Source organism: Callithrix jacchus, chromosome 18 (assembly GCF_049354715.1).
Source record: "Callithrix jacchus isolate 240 chromosome 18, calJac240_pri, whole genome shotgun sequence".
Taxonomy (NCBI): Eukaryota; Metazoa; Chordata; class Mammalia; order Primates; family Cebidae; genus Callithrix; species Callithrix jacchus.
In genome coordinates this window covers 41,788,367-41,809,884 of record NC_133519.1, presented here as the reverse complement: position 1 = coordinate 41,809,884, position 21,518 = coordinate 41,788,367, and the positions used below count along the sequence as shown (strand labels likewise).

The 21,518-nt window shown below is 39.4% G+C and overlaps 3 protein-coding genes across 5 annotated transcripts in view; 2 read left to right on the top strand and 1 right to left on the bottom strand.

Annotated features, from left to right (window-relative positions):
- RGL1 (ral guanine nucleotide dissociation stimulator like 1) overlaps positions 1–562 on the bottom strand; it is a 303,693-nt gene extending 303,131 nt beyond the window's left edge. For 2 of the 3 annotated variants that reach the window (XM_002807704.5, XM_035280227.3), the window contains exon 1: positions 40–442. The gene's annotated coding sequence lies outside the window, so the exon portion shown is untranslated. Of the gene's footprint in view, positions 1–39; positions 443–521 lie in introns of those variants that run through there. The other variant, XM_054247899.2, reaches the window with a different exon arrangement.
- Positions 563–790: 228 nt separating this feature from the next.
- Positions 791–10,065, top strand: ARPC5 (actin related protein 2/3 complex subunit 5). The gene is made up of 4 exons (XM_054247904.2): positions 791–1,029; positions 3,337–3,408; positions 5,861–6,037; positions 8,698–10,065. Exons 1-4 carry the CDS (start codon positions 886–888, stop codon positions 8,758–8,760), a joined length of 456 nt encoding a protein of 151 aa, XP_054103879.1. The 5' UTR covers positions 791–885; the 3' UTR covers positions 8,761–10,065.
- The window catches only part of NCF2 (neutrophil cytosolic factor 2), a 70,715-nt gene continuing 55,055 nt past the window's right edge, over positions 5,859–21,518 (top strand). The window contains exons 1-2 of the mRNA XM_078355111.1: positions 5,859–6,037; positions 15,856–15,912. The gene's annotated coding sequence lies outside the window, so the exon portion shown is untranslated. The remainder of the gene's footprint in view (positions 6,038–15,855; positions 15,913–21,518) is intronic.

Sequence of the window (21,518 nt, the reverse complement as noted above, 5' to 3'; positions counted from 1 at the left end):
GCCAGGACACCTTCCCCTCCCTCTGAATGGATATGATACCGAGTTCAGGTTCTGCAGATCCCGTCGCGATGCTGTCACACAGCACTGACAGATAAGATTTGACCTTTCGACTCCGTCCTTGGGGACCTCCCGCTGGACAAGTAGGGTAGTTCCAACCCCAGGAAACGGGCTTCCTGCTCAGGAACGCAGCCCCTGGCAGCGCACAGTCCGAGGCAACGTCTTCGGCAATTAGAACGATGCTGGGCGCCCGGGTGTGCATCACTCCGCCTCATACTCCTGCCAACTGCAGGGGACTCGGTCCGGCAGCCAGTCCATCCCACCCACAGCCAAGTCCCAGCCAGCCGGACCTTACGCAGGACCCCGATGACAGGTCGTTGATGGCTGCAGCAAAAGCCAAGGCCACCCGCCGCTGCTGCCCATCGCCGCCAACCTCAGACCCCTCAGACTGGACCGGAGAAAAGCGTTTCTATGGGAACCCCTGGGAATCACGTGACGCACTCGGACGACCAATCGCCTCTTACCTCTGCCCGCCGTCCGTCTTTCTGCCCTCCCTCTCGCCCCCGCCTCCTTCGCCCCGCCCCGCCCCTTTCCTGCGGAGAGCCCGGGCCTGCGCGCTGTGTCCTGAGCCCGGGCCTGCGCGCTCCCTCCCTCGCGCGCGCTCCCCGTGGAAGAGCGGGGGCGGCGTGGGAGGCGCCAGGAGAGCGTGAACCTGAGGAGGAAGAAGCGAGGCCGGCGCGCAGGCCCAGAACCGTCCGAGTCACGGCTGCCGGCGACGCCCCAGAACGGAAGAGGGAAGTGAATCAGGCGTCGGGCAGTGGGCTGCTGGGCTGGGCTTGCTGAGGTAGAGGCAGCAACAAGAGGCTTTTGCCGCTGGTCGGGATTGGGATGTCGAAGAACACAGTGTCGTCGGCCCGGTTCCGGAAGGTGGACGTGGATGAATATGACGAGAACAAGTTCGTGGACGAAGAAGATGGGGGCGACGGCCAGGCCGGGCCCGACGAGGGCGAGGTGGACTCCTGCCTGCGGCAATATCCTTGCATTTGCCGCCCTCCCCACCCCAGCCCAGCCAGCTCTTCTTCGGGGACCCGGGCGCCTGCAGGATCCGCGGGGCACCGGCGCGGAACTGCACTCTCAACCCGCGACGAAACCTATCTCTTTGGGGTCTCCCGCTCTGCGAGGGCATGGGGAGCTTCCGTTTCCTCCCCAGTAGCCGGGAGACGCGAGGGTCCCACTCTTGGAAGCCTGCCCTCCCCCGCGCGCCTTCCACGCCCCCCGATTCCTCAGGTTGCGCCCGAGTGCCTGCCTCGGCTACGGGTCCCGCCGGCCGCGCCCTCGCGGAGCAGGGGAAGGCGGCCCGGGCTGGTGGGCAAGGCTGGTGCCGAGCGCTTAAGTTTTTCTTCCTAGAACTCTATTTTCTGGGGTCACATTCTCTCCAGAAATCTCCGATGGTGGGGACCCGACGTCTTTCCATAGTGGCTTTGTTTTTTGTTGTGTTTTTCTTATTGGTAGCATTAAGGTAGTTTATTCCTTACTGAGGGGGAGCGGGGAGATGGAAAGGTTCGAAAATTGAGGCCTCCTGTGCTTTCAGCCCATTGGCTTTAAAAAAAAAGGGGGGGGGGATTTGGCAAAGTATACATTGCACAGAATTTGTTAATCGGGGGAGGAGAATGAATACAAAAAATACAAAACTTGGAGCCTTTTACCTGCTAAGAAAAGGATAATGAAAAAAAGACGGGGAACGCATGTGGAGAATCCTTGGAAATATTTAAAATAAACCCCAATGAATAAGAAGATGAGTCATTTGTATAAAGCAGAATCATTTTTGTAATCCTAAAATTGATTCCATGTTAGTTAAAATATGGCTGTCAGTTCCTGGTTTCTGGTTTTTGCATATTTGAATATTCATCAATTTTGATTCGCGTATGCATCGGATCTTTTTTAGAGCGATGTAAATGCTGCAAAAATCCGAGGCTGTCGTTTTAGAGAATCTCGGTTACTGGGTTTGCATGCACTTCTCTTGAGTGTATTCATAAGGAAGACTCTCCTCAACAATGTCCTGTTAAATTATATTGGGGAGATGTGTGAGTGAAAATGTTTAATGGCAACTGTATTCTTTTATAAAGGCACCTAAATACAGCATTAAACATTTATCAATGTATAGGTATTGCTTTGATTGCCACAACTTTCACAGTTAGCTGTTGCTCTTTTGCATTATTTAAATACTTCAGTGCTTGGGGGTCATAAAGAAATGAGCCAGTCTACGTAAGGCATGCTTCTCTAGAAATCCCTGCAGCTTATCAACCAGAGATTTTGTGTGTGTGAGACCTTTTTCTTCAGAAGATAAAGGGTGAACATTCTTTGTAAAAACATTATTTGAGATGGATGATGTTTTATGAAACCCCAATGTATTTTAGGTAATTTGTGGTGACTCTTAAATGTTACTGCTGTATCCCTATCAGTGGATCTGCTTTTTCATCAGTTCATCTTAAAATATAAAGATACTGTCTCTTCTTACTCTTACATACAGCCAGGAAAGACAGCCCTAGTGGTGGGGTGCTGGAGATGGAGGAACGAGTGAACTCTGTGGTTTTCCTTTTAGGGGAATGGCTGAACATTCTGACAGTCTGATTGGCCTTCCGTTTCTCATGCTTGCTAACTCACTAGTGCTTTCAAAAAGAGTCTGAATTTAATAGGTATGGTCTAACACAGTTTGAATAACCTTTGTAAAATATGAGAGAAAGTATCTAAAGCAAAAACTTAGGCTGCCACCTAAGGGTCATATGAATTATTACATCTTCTATGATGCCTCTTTTCATCAATATTGAGAGATTGCTAATGTCTATCATTCAGATGGCTAATCTGCCAGCATTTTCTACCAGCATTTTAGTTAATATAGAATATAGTTCTAGTAAAAGTTTGGTCTTTACTTTTTCAACTAGAATCACATGAAAAAACATATTTTAGTTGATAATCGGTTATTTCATTTGGGGGACTAATAATTCTGATACATATCTTAGGGTTTCTTCTTAGGGTTTCTCCAGGTAATGTTTGCATATGTGTCTAACTGGGAAATGAAAGATTATCAAGGTATTCATTTGATAGTTAGAACCAGGGGCGAGCCAGTCTTTGCTTTATTAAAAAGAAATTCTAATGTTCTGTTTTGCTTTTGATATTTTGCCCTTGATTAACATCCTAGAAACCAACACATTGAATATCTGGTATTGAACATGGTAACCAAAGTAATTTTCTTTTTATATATAAAGTCTTAAGAACCGGTGGTTATAATGCTTTCCTGGGGGCCATCCTTTTGTTGCTATACCCTTAACCTCCACCACAGGAAACATGACAGCTGCCCTACAGGCAGCGCTGAAGAACCCCCCTATCAACACCAAGAGTCAGGCGGTGAAGGTGAGTGGCAGACACAACACAGTGACCTCTGAGATATCTTATTCTTAGCAAACTCTTCTGCAGTTGCAAAAAACAACAACAGTATTTTTTACCTTTTTCTATCTTTGACATAGAATAGCTTCTAATGTAGTTTGATAGGCAAGAATTTCACATGAAAAAGTAGCCCTGTAATGTAGAGTTACAATAATGCTGCGTGGTAAGACACAGTAAGTTCAAATGATAGTGAAATCATCTGTGTGTGTTTTTAGAGAAGACCACTCATGCTGAATTTAGACAAAGGCTTGAAAAATAACAAACCTTTACAAAAGTAAACAGATTGTAATTGCTTTTTAAAGATTTTTTTAAAAACATACAAATACTAAATGTTTATTGTAGAAGGCTCAGACATATGGAAAGGTTAAAAAGATAGTAGCCATAGTCCCACCACCCAGAGATGTTACTACTTTTGGGCCTTCCTATATTGTTACAGAGTTCCCTTTTGTTTTTTAAGAATGAAATTTTATAACCTGCTTTTTCAGCAGTATGCAATGTACATGAGCTTTCCTTTGCATTAAGTTTATTTCTATAGCATTTTTAACAGCTGTATATGGATAAGCTGCAGTGTATACATAATTAATGTTTTGTTATATATTTAGACTGTTTTTTTCTTGTTGTAAACCACTGAAATGAATATTTTTTGGTAAATTTTTGATTACTCGCTTTCAATAAATGCATAGCCATGAATTATTGAATCAAAGAATGCACTTTTTTTAAGGCTTTTGATATATGTGGTATTGCCAAATTGCCCTTCAGAACAGTTGTGCAACTTACATTCTCTGCAGTCTTTTACTAATTCTTAAGAACCTATTTTTACGTATTTATTTAAAATGATGTCCATAGCATCAACCGCATTGTCCATAGCTATCATGCATCCTAGGAGCTTCAAGAATCTCAATTGAATAGTAGTAAGTAATAACTTAGGTAAATGCATAATAATTATCTAGGCAACATCATGGGGAAAATTTCTTTGATTTTTTTTACAAGTCGTAAATAATGTCATTGAAATTTCATTTTTACCACCTTTTGCTTTTATGTGGGAGGTTATAATTCTGGATGCAAAGATGCTTTCCTAACTCTGATAATTGCATAATCTTTAAACCAAAGATAACAGTGGGTGGTAGAAACATTCTGTGAAGTCCTGACCAGTAGGAATGCTGGAGGTATCACATTATGTTGAATAGAAGGAGAAACGAATTGTTGAAAAGGTCAGCTAAGTGTTCCCTTTGCTTGGCCGGATAGGTAAGAAAATAACTGCTTTTGAAGCAGGCTTTTGCCAAGTAAAAAGATCATTACTAATGAACATCACTATCTTTCATATTTATAGTCAATTCATATAAATTACAGCCAGTTTTCTTTTAAGAAAAGTTGGTTTATTAAAATTTTAAAATAAAAAAGTTTTTAAAAAACATTACTTCTGAAGGATAGTTCAAGGTAGAACTTCAAATCCGCTTCCTTGTTTTATTGGGATTTTTTTTTTTCTCTTTGTGGCAAGAGTCTCACTCTGTTGTCCAGGTGGAGTGCAGTGGTGCAATCTCGGCTCACTGCAACCTCCGCCTCTTGGGTTTAAGCGTTCCTCCTGCTTCAGCCTGGGATTATAGGAGCATGCCACCATGCCCAGCTAATTTTTTTTTTTTTTTATTAGAGACGGGATTTTGCCATGTTGGCCAGACTGGTCTCGAACTTCTGACCTCAGGTGATCCCCGTCTCGGCCTTCCAAAGTGCTGGGATTACAGGAGTGAGCCACCATGCCTGGCTGTCTTATGGGGATTTTTTTTTTTTTAAGCTCAAGACATAAAATGTTTTCATGAATTGTTTTCATGAATCACCCTGATCTGTTAGCAAATCCTCTCAGCTCTTCGTTCAATTATGTCAATAGTCTATCTAGTTTTTAACCACCTTCACTGCTACTTTGCTCACCACATCCAGCCTGTATTATTGCAGTTACCTCCTAGTTGCTCTTCTGCTTCTACCTTGTCCCCTACTCCCACAGCTTATTCCCTGTAGCATAGATGCCAAAGCGAACCTGTTAAAATGTGAGTCAGATTATGGCACTGCTCTTAAACCCCTCCAATGTCTTCTCATTTCTCTCAGTAAAAGCCAAAGTCCTTACAATGCCTGTAGGCCTTACACAGTCTGTCCTCCCACAGCCTCTGACTTGCTCACCGGCTTTTCTCCAACAAATCCACTCCAACCACATTGGGTTTTTTTTCTATTCCTAGAACACACTGAACACACACTAATAGCGCTAGTCTTTTCTCTGTCTGAAACACTTTCCTCAGTTATCCCAACCTTTCCTCTTTCACGCCCTTCAGGTTCTTACTCAAATGTCACCTTCTTAATGTGGCCTTTCTAAAATTGTAAACCCTCCTCATACACATATGTCTAAATGTTCTGTTATTTATTTACCCACCAGGACCGGGCAGGCAGCATTGTCTTGAAGGTGCTCATCTCTTTTAAAGCTAATGATATTGAAAAGGCAGTTCAATCTCTGGACAAGAATGGTGTGGATCTCCTAATGAAGTATATTTATAAAGGATTTGAGAGCCCCTCTGATAATAGCAGTGCTATGTTACTGCAGTGGCATGAAAAGGTAAGTTATGAATTATAAATCTATATGACTGGTTCTTTTACAGTAGGGAATGACAGTGACAACCTCTTTCACCTAAATAACCATTTTGACTTGGTTGTACATTTTTGTTACTGCAAATAAAATGCATGAAAATTATAGTTCATATTTATGTTTACTAGGCTTAGTCTTAAGAGATTCTGATTCCAATACTTGGGTTTATTCAGCAGTGATTATTAGTAATTAAACATAATCTTGAACTTTGAATTAAATCAAAACTTTGTAAAAGGAAATAATAAAAATCAAGAATTCTTTCACAGGGACCAAAAGGTGAAAACAAGCCAAGAGTCATCAACAGACAAACAGCTAAATTGTGGTACATACAGTGGAATATGATCCAACCATAAAAATGATTGACACTCTGACACATGCTGTAACATGGGTGAACCTTGAAAACATACCAAGCGAAATGAGCCAAACACAAAAGAACAAATCTTCTAATTTTATTTATATGAAATAATCTACGATAGGCAACACAAAAGGACAGAAAGTCCTTAGAGGTTACCAGGAAGTAGGGAAAGCAAGGAAAGGAGAGTTAGTGCTTAATGGGTACAGAGTTCCTGCTTGGAGTGGTAAAAAATGTTTTGGAAACAGTTCATGGTGATAGCTACAGTACATTGTGAATGTAATTAATGCCACTGGATTTTACTTTTAAAGATGGTTAAAATAGCAAATTTTGTGTTATATGTTTTACAACTTTATTTTTTAAAGAATTAGGGGTTTGGAGGATTAAGAATTCTTAAATCATTTTTTTCTATTTTCACACGTGTATTTGGCAGTGTAGTTGCCTGTACACCATCTGTCAAAAAAAAGGAGTAGAAGGGATTTTGAACTTTGGGTAAAAAATTGAATAACATTTAAATAGAACCAACCATAAAAATATTCAGTGTTTGAAGTGTATGAGTGAAAACACACACGTAAGAAAAAAGTACATAGTAAAACTTGTTTATCCTTGGTCGAGTCACCTTATCCCTCATACACTATCAAAAAGAACTCCCATTTATGGATAGGGTAACCATTCCTCACAGTTTTCCCAGTATAGCCCCAATTTATGCCTGTTGTCCCATCATAACTATAAATAGTTACCCCTTTTACTCTAAAATATACCAGTTTGGATAGTAATTTATATGGCATCCTATTCATGGAACACTTTGTGTTGCTAGGCAACATATTATTTATGTTTTATTTCATCTTTACAACAACCCCGTGAAATATATAAATACCTTTATCCTCAATTTACAGATGAAGAGCCAGCTTTAAAACCCAGGCAGTTTAGTTCTAGTATAGCCTCAGGATTGTAGTGCACATTCATTGAGCACTTAGTATATTCCAGATACTCTTCCAAAGACTTTCTAAATATTAACTCATTTAATCCTCATAAAAATGGAGGGGAAACCTTGATATTATTCTTCTTTGGTAGCTGAGGAAACTGAGACATGTGTTATCTTCATTTCTTCCAAATGTCAGTCACCAGTTTTTACCAGTCTTCTAAGTATTTTTGAAATCTGTCTGTTCAAGTTTATCTAATGCAACTGTTCACAGCTTCTCTCCCAGTCTGTTGCCATAGGTTCCTGACTGGTTTCCCAGCTACCAGTTTTGTCTCCCTCAAATCTGTTCTCCACCCAGCCATCAGAATGATTTCTTTAAAATCAAAATTGCTCTTGTCAGTCACCTGCAGGATAAAGTCAGAGTTCCCAAGTCTAGCCTCATCTTCCATGTCATTCTTCCCTTCAGACTATAGCAGTGCCAGCCTTTTTCCTGAACACACCATATCGTTTCACACCTCTATACATTTGCTCATGATTTTCTGGTGTTAGCTTGTCACCTACTCATTGTTTTAATGTGTCATTTCCTCCAGGAAGCCTTAGCTGAAACATTCCTCTATACTGTTAATCTGGGTATATGCCTCTCCCTGGTACTTTAATAACACCCAAAGTACAACTCTCTTTTCATACATAAGATTAAAATTATATGTTTATAGGTCTGTCTCCTCGTGCTAGACTGGAAAATGCTGTATTTGTTCACTTTTATATCCCCAGCATCTGCCACAGAATACAGAGTTATTCCATAAGTATTTTTTGAACAGAGATAAACCAGAGCTCAGATCCCTAATACTTGATCATTACTTTCCATTTTTCAACTTAGAGTCAGAGTTAAAGTTTCTAAGTTCTTCGCTATTAAGCAATACCTTCTTTCTTTGGGAGAAAACAATTTGACAGAGGCTCCAGTTGAAGTACAAGTTGGGATGGGTTATCCCAGTTTGAATATTCTTCTGGCTATATGGTGAGAATGAGAGATTTGGAATTTCCACCTGTTTTGAGCAGGAACATTATGCTGCAGATTTTTTTAAACATTATTTAGAATTAATACAGAAGAATGTAAACTAGTGTCTCACTAGAATGTAGGCTCATAAGGGCAGGGACTTTTAAGGTTTTGTTTATTACTGTAACCCCAGTGTCAAGAACAGTACCGGGTATGTAATTGGTGCTTAAGAATTTATTATTTGCTAAATAATAAATTCAAGGTCTATAGCCATGCCCATTCCTTCTTCAAGAAAAATGTTTTACTTATGAGAATTGATCCTTTATGATTCTGTCAACATTTACATCTTGGTTTGTTTGTAGGCACTTGCTGCTGGAGGAGTAGGGTCCATTGTTCGTGTCTTGACTGCAAGAAAAACCGTGTAGTCTGGCAGGAAGTGGATATCTGCCTCGGGAGTGGGAATTGCTGGTACAAAGACCAAAACAACCAAATGCCACCGCTGCCCTGTGGGTAGCATCTGTTTCTCTCAGCTTTGCCTTCTTGCTTCCTTTTTCATATCTGTAAAGAAGAAAATTACATATCAGTTTTCCTTCAATGAAAATTGGGATAATATTGAAGAAATTATGTTACAATAGAAGTGTTTCATCCTCTCAAAACCATTTCAGTGATGTTTATACCAATCTGTATATAGTATAATTTACATTCAAGTTTAATTGTGCAATTTTTAACCCTTATTGGCTGGTTTTTTGTTTTGTTTTGTATTATTTTTAATTAATACTGAGAGATTTAGTCAGAATTTGAGGCCAGTTTCCTAGCTCATTGCTAGTCAGGAAATGATATTTATAAAAAAAAATATGAGACTGGCAGCTATTAACATTGCAAAACTGGACCATACTTCCCTTATTTAAGCAAAATATGTTTTTGGAATAAGTGGTGGGTGACTACCACTACCAAGCTGTAGCTCTGTCTTTGCTTGCCTCCAGATCATCTGTACTGTGGGTTTAAGTATGCTACTTTCCCTCAGCATCCAATAAGCATGGCCTCTCAGTTTCTTTGTGGTCACCCAGGGTTTAGAGCAAGAAGTCTTGCTCTATACAAATGTATCTATAAAATATCAGAGCTTGTTGGACATAAACATCAAACTTTTGTTCCAGTAATATGGCTCTGCTTGGAAAAACTGCAAATCAGAAAGAATGTGGAAACTGATGTAATTCACACTCCGGGCAGTCTCTGAATGAAATGCTACTTTCCTTAGAAATATAAAACTGCCTTAGACATTATGAGGTATATGTGTAAGTATTTAAGATACCATTTAATAGGCCCCATAAATGTCTTCAGTGATCTTCAGGGTAATTGGGATCTCAAAAGATTTGGTTCAGATCCAAACAAATACACATTTTGTGTTTTAGCTCAGTGTTTTTTAAAAAAAGAAACTGCCACACAGCAAAAAATTGTTTACTTTGTTGGACAAACCAAATTAGTCCTCAAAAAAATGACCGGTGCTTATAAAAAGTTATCATTCTCCAGTAGCTCCAAAACAAACCACCTGACCAAGAGGGAAATCAGCCTGTGATTAGTATTTACATTGGACACCGGTTTTGTCATCACTGACTTATGTGAAAACTGGTGCAGAAATTCTATAAACTCTTTGCTGTTTTTGATACCTGCTTTTCGTTTTGTTTTGTTTTGTAAAAATGATAAACTTCAGAAAATAAAATGTCAGTGTTGAATAATTTATTTTTCTCTGACTCTAACACTTATGAATGTGTGGTTAATTAAGAGGAAAGGTGGGCCGGGCGTAGTGGCTCACGCCTATAATCCTAGCACTTTGGGAGGCCGAGGCGGGTGGATTATGAGGTCAAGAGATTGAGACTATCCTGGTCAACATGGTGAAACCCCGTCTCTACTAAAAATACAAAAATTAGCTGGGCATGGTGGCACACACCTGTAATTCCAGCTACTCGGAGGCTGAGGCGGGAGAATTGCTTGAACCCAGGAGGCTGAGGCTGTGGTGAGCCGAGATCGTGCCACACTCCAGCCTGGGTAACGAGTGAAACTCTGTGTCAAAAAAAAAAAGAGGAAAGGTTTCCTGCTTCTCCACCAAGTTCTGTACTCTTAACAAGAACTAATTTGGTAGGATTTTTATAAGACTATACAGATATAAGATGATAGAGAAGAGAGTCATTAATGTCAGCACTACTGAAGCCTTTGGAGGGATTCCATAGTCCTGTGGATGGCAGTTAACACCTTTTTATATAATAACAGATATTACAGTGTATGTAATATCACTGCCCAAAGACCTAGACTAGAAAGTGCAAAGTAGCCTAGCAGCTGCAGTCATTCATTCCCAGCCTCTAAACATCTCTTTCCTACACCTTAAATCCTTTTCCTGGACTTACCTACTCATAGCAACTTCTGTTTGCTTTCCAGCTGCACCTGACTAGATTCCCACTTTAAAACACTTCCAGGCAATTCAGGGCCCTGTGGGTGAAGATGAGCCAAGCAATAGGTATTATTTTTAAATTTTACTTGGAGATGAGAACTTGCTATGCTGCCCAGGTCAGAGTGCAGTGGCTGTTCACAGTTGTGATCATAGTGCACTGAAGCCTCAAACTCCTGGCTTCAAGCAGCAGTTTGGCCCCAGCCTTCTGAGTAGCTGGAACTGCAGGCACATGCCACCGTGCCTTAGCCAATAGGTATTAGAGGTAGTCAAGTAGGTATAACATAACTGATAAGCTAAAATCAAAGCAAAAATGATACTGAATGCTTTTTCTTAAAATCCTTCTTAACGTCACTTTCATGACTGAAGTATTTGGGAAGATTCTGCAGTTCCATATTCTGTGTTCATGGAAATGGGTGTATTTAGAATCTGCCAGTCTATCATCTTTACTAAGAGGAGAGAGTAAAAATATTTAACAAGTAGTACAATATAGAGACTGAGTCAAAATGGATACCAGTTGGAAACAACTGGTTCAACTGATGCCTCCTGACTAAATGTCAGCCCAGGGTATAGTAACCATGACACAATACTATCCTTGGTGAAAAGAGTTGGGAATAGGATTAACTGTGAAAAAAAAAAAACACGTATATATATATATGCACGCCAAGGGACACTTTTAGTACAAAAGTAGTTCTTTACCTCCCATTCTTTCCTCGTTAATCTCATTGGTTTTATTATTTGTTTTTTTCTTGCCATTTTACAAAGGGGAAGAAATGGAAAACATACCCCTTTTTAGTCATTAGGTAGCAGCACCATTTAGGTAACGGTCATACTCAACCCCAGTATGATGATATTTTAAGAACATGAACATGGGTGAAATCAATGTGTAGATGGTACAACTTAACCAAATTCCTTGTAAAGCATTTACTTTGATCCCCAGGATCGTGAGGACATAACAGAAGAATAAGGCCTGAACCTTGGTCACCAGTTTGCTATCAGCCTAACTGGCAAGTAAGGTTAAGCACTTGAAAATTAACGTCATACAATTTAGCATTTGGCTGTAAATGCAGTTAGTCAATGTTGGGAGCACAATAAAATCAGAGTGGACCAGAGTATTTAAAGTGAGACATTAATTTGAGCTAATCATTTGGAAGGGCAGAAAGGACTAAGTCCAAGTAACATGAACAGAATAGAAAGATAAAAGTGACTTTAATAGTCACCGTTCTTGGAGTTTTAATGTTAACATAAAATTCTAGATGGTGTGAACTTTTAACAGGATCAGGCTTTCATAAGCTATCTCCGTAGAAAATTGAAGAAAGACAAATTATGGGAAATCATAATTTTTTATTAGCTGAAATAGACATTGACGGTCATTAAGTTTCACCCCATGTATAATGGTAAAAAGAATGGGAAAATTAAATTTTGTTAAAAGGAAGACATTTTAAGTTAATGATAAAGTAGTTATTTAAAATGGGATGGATAATTATGGCTGTTTTCATTTAATTGTTTTTGATCATTTATTACAATTGTAAATTATGTTTACTAGTGTTCATTTAAAAGTAGTTTGTTAATATTGAAACATCAGTAGTCTATCCCAGGTCCATGTGGCCCAGAGTTAAGTCTATATGAAAGGTAACAAAGATAGAATGCAAATAGCAGGAAACAAGTCATAGTATCCCCAGCATGTGGTATTTACATGGTTTTTAATTTTTCAAAGCAAGATTCTGAAGTAGATTAAAACACAAAACCTACCTTATATTGAGTCCTTACTATGTCTCAATCTCATTATATATTTGTCTCCAGAACTGAGGCTAAGAGAATATATATAATCTGCCCAAGATCAGATAGTTTGCAGGTGCCAGAACCAGGATTTCGAGTCACATCTGCTTGACTCCAAAGTTACATCACACTCAAGTCCGGAGCTGGGAGAATAAAAAGGTTTCTAAAAGAGATGTTTTTTTTTTTTCTAGAAATTCAAACCTTGGTACTTGGGTGATACTGTGGAGAGGTAAAATCAACTCAGGAGGCAATTATAGAGGCAAAAGCTGACAGACATAGGCATCAAAAGGAAGATTTGAAGATGTTCCACAGCACACAGAGCAGAGCTACTTTTTAACCATAAGTTTTGCCTGTATTTTGATGATTTTTTTAATGTATTAGAAATAGTAGTAACGAGCAAGACATGAGAAAACTGCATGCTTTAAGAAATTCAAACCCTCAGTTACTTTTTTCTAGTGGAGTTATGTATATTGTGGGTATTGACCTCTAATCTCATTTTTAGTGCATTCCTTGCTTTTTATGTTTTTGTAGATGATGTATTTTGAATAATAAACCATTTTAATTAAGTTTGTCATAATTCCATTTATCAAGAACCAGTGTTGCAATCTCATTTCTTTAGCCAAGCTCAACAGAGAATTGTTCATAACTAAAACTCGTGGGCTTAATTGAATTCCCAAGAATCATTCTGGCCCACCTTACTTCATTGTAATTGCCTGGGGCTCCATTTTGGAGGCACTCCAAATTCGAAGTTATCTCTGTCCACCCTGCTGGAAAGCCCTCACGTTCTGATATCAATGTCAGTGGAAAATAAGTTTTGGGCCGGGCATGGTGGCTCATGCCCGTAATCTCAGCACTTTTGAGAGGCCAAGGTGGGCAGATCACGAGGTTAGGAAATTGAGATCATACTGGCTAACACGGCGAAACCCCGTCTCTACTAAAAATATAAAAAGCCAGTTGTGGCGGGCCCCTGTAGTTCCAGCTACTCAGGATGCTGAGGCAGGAGAATCGCTTCAACCCTGGAGGTGGAGGTTGCAGTGAGCCGAGATCGCACCACTGCACTCCAGCCTGGGAGACAAAGTAAGACTCTGTCTCAAAAAAAAGAAAAGAAGAAAATAAGTTTTGCATGGGAAATGGGAGATCCTTGAGTTAACTCTGGGCTTGAGAAAAACAGGATCAAAATCATAGACCTGCATGGATGAGGGACCAAAACACCATTCACCAGGCATCAACCCACTAGCAAATATTTATTTATGATTTTTATGCATGGCACTGTTGCAGGTCGACTAGGCTTTGTTTGGGTTTGTACAGGATTGGATCAGTTCTAATTTTCTCAACTCTTTCTACTTCTTGTTTTCAGGTGCCTTGTATCCTTTATTTTCCCTAATTCTTTTCTTTGTTTTTTCCTCTCTCTTCAGTTCATGCATCTGCTGCTTTCCCTCTCTTTTTCTGTTTCTACTCCCCTTGCCTCATTTTTCCCATTATTTCGTGCTTGTGCCTAGGCTCTTAGAGTCATTTCTACTAATTAAATATGTTCTGCTCAAGCAGCAGGTTTAAACAATGCCTTCCCACAATTCAACTGACTTTTAAATTGCCTTTAAACTGTGTGACTACTGATTTTTACTTCCATAGGTTGCTTTGGCCAGCAATTGAGAAAATAACCTAAAATCTAAGCTTGACCAATTTTTTTTTTTTTTTTTTTTGAGATGAAGTCTTGCTTTGTCACCCAGACTGGAGTGCAATGGCATGATCTTGGCTCACTGCAACCTCTGCCTCCTGGGTTCAAGCAATTCTCCTGCCTCAGCCTCCTGAGTAGCTGGCGTTACAGGCACCTGCCACCACGCCCAGCTAATTTTTCTATTTTTAGTATGGACAGTGTTTCACCATGTTGGGCAGGCTGGTCTGGAACTCATGACCTCAAGTGATTTGCCCACCTCAGCCTCCCAAAGTGCTAGGATTACAGGCGGGAGCCACTGCACCAAGCCAGACTAACTAATTTTTAGATACACGGTTTTTTGGTTTTTTTTTTTTGGATTTACAAATAATGTCACTTTACAGACCAAGTATTTTAAAAGCACCAAAATAATTGACAGACATACCCAATTAAGAAACAGACCAGTGGTCTCTGTAGAACTGAGTACTCTAAAACAAGGCTTCTTCTGTCCATATTCCTGCCATGGGACCTCTGCCCCACTCCCTCTCTACCTCAGCCCAGTATCACTAATGCAATATGTGAAAACCCCGGTGTCAAAACGTTCTGTGCAGGTGCCTCTTGTACAATTCCAGAAACAGAGGAGGCTGGGGGAGCCCACAGAGGTACAGCATGCCATCTACCTCAAGGTGGTGCTACTTCACCACATTGATGATCCAACCACAAGCAACATGGGATTCAGCATTCACTTTAACGTTTCTGTTTTCCTTTATCATTTCGGTTACTTGAGTGTATAAGAGTAATAAACATAATGATCTATGTTTACATTTTTTATTCCTCTCTGAAACAGTTCCCTAGAATCCACACCACATGAAACACACACTGAGTAGTGAATAACCCACCTGAATTCCAAAGCATTCCAAACTCCCGTATTTTCCAGCCTAGCAGTTAGCTCATGCTCTCCAAGACACACCCTCTTGACCTTTCTGCTAGACTGCATGGGCCCCCTAAAGTCATAGTAGCTGTCTCTTACTCATTCCCCGCATTCCTTGTAGTAGATGTTCAACAAAATATCTCTTGGTTGCATAACATTGATTGAGTCGAGTCACCTAAGAAATCCTTAAGTTATACAGAGGTTTCTAGGGTACCTGAATAGAACAACACATCACAAGTACAAATTGAGAACTATACAAAGAGTAAAATAATTATTGGGTTCAAATACCCTACAGCCAATCAAATTTAGTCACAAAGAATTAAAATTCACTTCAATGTGGACAGTTAAGCAGGGAATTTATCAGCCTTAGGTGGAAATCAGAGCCACCATGTGCAGCTCCTATGGTGTTTATCTCTGCCAGAAGTCACCAGAGAAAGTGGCTGAGGAACAGAATTCCAGCTCACATCTGACCAACAGTGGCACCATGGCAATTTATATGAACTGTTTATTACTCTGTGGCATGACCTTCTAAGAGTAGAGATGTAACCCAATACCCTTTGTTTTCCTTAAAGATAATTGTTAAATTATGTCATAAATTTCTATCACCTTTCTTGACTTTATACATAGATTTTTCTAACTCTGTCAACTCTTAAGGTAATGAATAACTTGAATGGCCAGTGCCATTGACTAACATCATGCTTTCTTTTGTTTCTCCAAAGATTTAATCAAGATGCCAGGAGCAACTTTAAGATTTTCTTCAATTTGCTAAGTTAAAGGTCAGTATATTCATTAGCCAGTGGTTTTATATTTTACTCATTTTAGTTTTATTCATTTGTTTCCAAATAATTTGTTCATATTGTTCAAAATTCAAAAGGTAAGAAAGATATACTGTGGTAATTTTCCCTTCCACACTAGTTCCCCTTTTGACAACCATTATCACTTAATTCTTGAGTATCCTTCCAGATATAGTGTATGCATTTATAGGCAAATACCTATATAAGATTTTACCCCTTTGCATACATAAATACTAACATACTATAAATAGCGTTCTGTGCCTTGCTTTTTTCATTAACAATATATTTTTAGTACATAGCAAACATCCTTATTCTGTCAGAGGCATTCGAACCAGAGCAACTCCGTCTTGAATAGGGGCTGGGAAAAATAAGGCTGAGACCTACTAGGCTGCATTCCCAGATGGTTAAGGCATTCTAAGTCACAGGATGAGACAGGAGGTCAACACAAGATACCTATCATGAAGCCCTGCTGATAAAATACTTCGCAGTAAAGAAGCTGGCCAAAACCCACCAAATCCAAGATGGTGATGGAAGTGACGTCTGGTCATCCTCACTGCTACACTCCCACCAGCAACATGACAGTTAACAAATGCCATGGCAACGTCAAGAAGTTATCCTATATGTAAAAAGGGGAGGCATGAATAATTCACCCCTTGTTTAGCATATCATCAAGAAGTAACCATTAAAATGGGCAACCAGCAGCCCTCAGGGCTGCTCTGCCTGTGGAGTAGCCATGCTTTATCCCTCTATTTTCTTAATAATCTTGCTTTCACTTTGCAGACTCACCCTGAATTCTTTCTTGCATGATATCTAAGTCCCCTAGCTTGGGGTCTAGATTGGGACCCCTTTCAGGTAACAATTCTATTTTTATGACTTCATAATAATTCTATTATATAAATAAATGTACCATAATTAACCATTTCCCTTTTGATTTAGGTGGTTTCTGATCTTTTCAATTACAAACAGTGCTAGAGTGAATAGCATTATACACAAGCCATTTTACATATGTTCAAGCCTATTTGTAGATAAATTCCTAAAAGTGGAAGTTAAGGTCAATTGGAGGGCATTTAAGGGAGACATTGCTAAATTGCCTTTCTTAAAGGTTTTATCAATTATGCTTTCTCTAGCAATGTAGAAGAATGCATGTTTTCCTGCCCTTTTACCTATTCTATGTGTTTGTCATAAAACATTTTTTAATCTTTTCAAATCCGATGTTTTAAAAATGGCATCATATATTTGCATTTCTCTTAATGTAAATGAGATTGTATATCTTTTCACATTTAAAAGCCAGTTCTATTTTCTTTTCTGTATTTTTGTATTTCTATATTTTCTTTGCCCTTTTGATGATCTTTTATTGAGTTGGAGGAGCTCTTTTTATTATAGAAAAATTAACTTTTTGTTTACAATAGGAATGTCAAATATTACATTTTGAGTTTCACTTTATAATGGTTTTTACTAGGAAGAAAAAAGTTATTTTTATTTTCATCTAATTGAGTTTCTTAATCTTTCCTTACAGCATTGAGTTCAAGTCATACTAAAAAGATTTTCCCAGCTTCAAAATTTAAAAATAGAAATCTCATGAAGTGTTCTTGGGTGGGTGTTTTTATGATTTTAAATTTTAGGTTTCTTATTTTGAAATATTCATATTTTTCTTCTCAACAATTGCTGCTCCAAATGTAAACTAATGTGATTAATTAGTCCCCAAACAGAAATCTTATATAGCTCCTCATATATTGATTTGGTTGGTTTTCTTGGGACTTGAGGGTATTTTCCTAAGATAAACTACCTAGGTATTTCCTGCAGGATCTAGATTCTAGGTAAGAGACACACCAGCAACAACTAAAATTCAGTAGTAAACAAGCCATAATAGAGAAAAGAGTAAATTCATGTAGAATAACATGGGGAGCAATTACTTCTCCAAGAGAGAATGTCAAGGAAAAGGTATGAAAATGGAACCATTCCCCTGGGTCTTGAAGGCGATCTAAGAGTTTGCCAAATAGAAAAGAACAGAAAGAGAATACGAAGCTGAGGTAATAACAGAATTTCAGAATTCACACAATTAGTTAAAATTCCAGAATCCTATTCATTATTAGGATTAAATCATATTAATTAACTGATACCATGTTACCACTAAGTTTGAAGACTGGTTCCAAATTTTCTGGGTCCTCAGATCAAAAGCAAAAAAATTCCTATGATATAATACCCAGTGTTTATTCTAATGAGAGGGAAAACATCTGCTCCTGAGATACAGTCACTTATGAATTACATGTCATGGCTGTTGTCAGGACAGAAAGTACATAGGCAAAGTATAAGCTGATCGATAGTGACTCTTTGGGGAGCCATATTGAGTAGGCGATGTTGGAGCGCAGCAGGAAGGTGGACCATGAGAATCAGTGATGTCTGCCATGGGTTTTAGAAGGGTAGAATCACAACACACATTTTATTCCTGCTCTAAATGATACATAATACCTGCATTATTTGGCCCTGGCCTTTGTTTACAGTTCCATCCCCAACTAAACGTAGGACTGCCTCATACAAGTCCAGCAGACACCATTCATGTCACACAAGGAATGCTACTTATATGAAATCAGTATAACTGGGCTTCTGGGAGCTGTAATAATATTGTTTAATATTGCCTAACGCTCTGCTTAACTTTTACATGCCAACCACCAAAACTCATGCTTACATTTCTCTGCGGGTCTGCTCCATTCTTGCTTTTATCACCAATAATCAGCCTCCTCTGCTTTACCAGTAACATGCCAAAACACTACTACCAGAAGCCCCATAAGTTTTCCATCATGAAGTTCAGGCTCAGACCAAAACTGACTTCTCTTTCTCAGTTCCACTGCCAAAGTCCCAGGGAAGGATTCTGATTTGTCCAGTGGTTGAGTCTCAACTGCTGGACCAATCAGCTGAGACATAGGCTGGATCACATTTTATTTTACTAATATAGCGACTTTCATTGTAACTCTGTAGTTGGCATATAAGCACAAAAAGGCCTCAGAAGTGAGATTCTTCTTCTTCTTTTTTTTTTTGAGATGGAGTTTTGCTCTGGTTGCCCAGGCTGGAGTGCAATGGCACCATCTCAGCTCACTGCAACCTCCACCTCCCAGGTTCAAGCAATTCTCCTACCTCAGTCTCCTGAGCAGCTGGGATTACAGATGCCTGCCACCACGCCTGGCAATTTTGTATTGTTAGTAGAGATAGTGTTTCTCCATGTTGGTCAGGCTGGTCTCAAACTCCCAACCTCAGGTGATCCACCTGCCTCACCTCCCAAAGTGCTGAGATTACAATTTTGAGATACTGTGCCCAGCAGAAATGAGATTCTTATTACACAAAATAATAAATATGTATTTCATGTACAGGTTCTTCTAGGTTAGGGCCCATGGATTATTTATCTTTGGTCACTTTATGAAACTTGGTTCATAATTGGAGTCCCTTATATTTATTGAAGTATTAGGCACCTTTTGGTGAATAAATGAATATAGGTATTATTGCCCCATCTTAACAAGGTTAACTTGGAGAAGTATATTGCCTAGAAAAATATACATGTTATGGTGATCAACTAGATATAGGTGTCTGATTATTAACAAGACTGTTTTCACTTCAAGAAGGACCGCAAATAGAGCCTTGTAAGAAGTGTGGGCAACATGGTATAGTAAACAAGCTTTTACTTTGGAAAAACAGATCCAGCAAGCTATGTGGCCTCTGCCAAGTCACTTAGCCTTTCTGAGCCTGTTTCTTCATCTGTAAAGTAAATATACTATCATCTACAACATGAAATTGTTACAAGGCATAAATCAATAAGGAGTGTCAAATATCTGGCTTATCTATTAGGCTTTCAAGTAAATTATATTTCCTTTGTGTACAAATTGATGGATTGATCTGGGTTTTACCTGGATTCATTTCTCCATTTTTCATCTATCTTATGTGTATGCATTATTCTATTTGAACATACTTTTTTTTTTAAATTTTTTAGAGGGTAGACTCTGGGAGGCCAGAAACTATGTCTATAGAAATTGCTCTTTTTAAAGAATGCCAAGCAGAAGGCTGACTATGCCTGGGAATTGTAAAGATGCTATTCAAAGATCACAATATGTGGATAGGTTAACTGCCTAACCAGTCTCCTGACTGGCGGTCTTCAACCCATTCTCTACACAGCAAGGTATTTTTAACCCAAAAATTTAACATCGAAAGTATAGTTTTCTACTCCTTAAAAGGATTTAAAGTCTTCCCATTGCTCTTTGTATCAAATCCAAACCCCTTAACATGGCCACAAAATTCTGTGTGGCCTGACCTCTGTCTTCAGCCTCACTGCCCATCCTTCGTCTCTGAGTCCTAGTCACAGTAGCTTTCCCTCTGCCAGGCTCCTTCTAGCACTGGGCCTTTGCACATGCTACCTCCTCTGCCTGGAATGCTCTCCTCCTATCCTTCCCATTCACCCTCATTCAGTTTAATTTCTCAGAGAAATTGTTCCTAACCCCATCTATCTAAATTAGATCCTCCTCAGCTGGGCACAGTGGCTCATGCCTATAATCCCAGCACTTTGGGAGGGTGAGACAGGAGGATCATTTGAGCCCATGCATCTGATACCAGCCTGAGCAACATAAGGAAACCCCACCTCTAAAAAAAAAGAAAAAAATTAACTAGATGTAGTGGTGCATACCTGTGCTCCCAGCTACTTGGGAGGCTGAGGCAGGAGGATTGCCTGAGCCCTGGAGGTTGAGGCTGCAGTGAGCCATGGTCATGCCACTGCACTCCAGCCTGGGTGACAGAGTAAGACTCTTTCTCAGAAAAAAATGTATATAATAAATAAATAAGGCTCCCCTCCTAGCCTTGAGTAGATACTGCCCTTTTCCTCTGTAGTGCTGGCATTACTGTAATTTATGTTTATTATTTGTATTTTACAAATATGACTATTTGATTATCTGTGTTACCACTCCATGGCCCACTTCATGCAGACAAGCACTGTGTCTGTTTTTGCTCACCGCAGATCTCCTATGTCCAGCACCCAGTACAAATTACTTGTCTGTTACTAGACAAGGTAACTATGTCTAGTTACCCAAAAGATAGCAGGAATGCAGAAAATATTGGTTGAATAATTGGATGCTGAAGAATAAAATGGACCAAAAACGTATTTGCTACCGATTAGTACATAACAAATTACTCTACAACACAGTAGCTTAGAACAACAATAATTATTAAGACCCCTCATGTAAAATATGCATATAAAAGAGGCAGGGCACCATTCCTGGGGACTTCTGTACCCTCCCTTAGTTTCCAAATTTGGAAATCCTAAACAGTAAAGGTCATAAGAGGTGCCCTTCCATACAGATATAGTCAGTTTACATGTTATTGCCCCCAACAACATGTTTCTGCCCCATTCAAATGACTAGAAGGTCAATTTAGTTTTCCTATTATATCACTTACTACTGCTACATTAAAAATTACCATCAGACTTAGAGGCTTAAAATAACCTATGTTTGTTTATTATCCACAGTTGCTGTGGGTCAGGAATTTGAGCACAGCTAAGTTGGATCCTCTGGTGATATGGTCTGGCTGTGTCCCCACCCAAATCTCATCTTCAG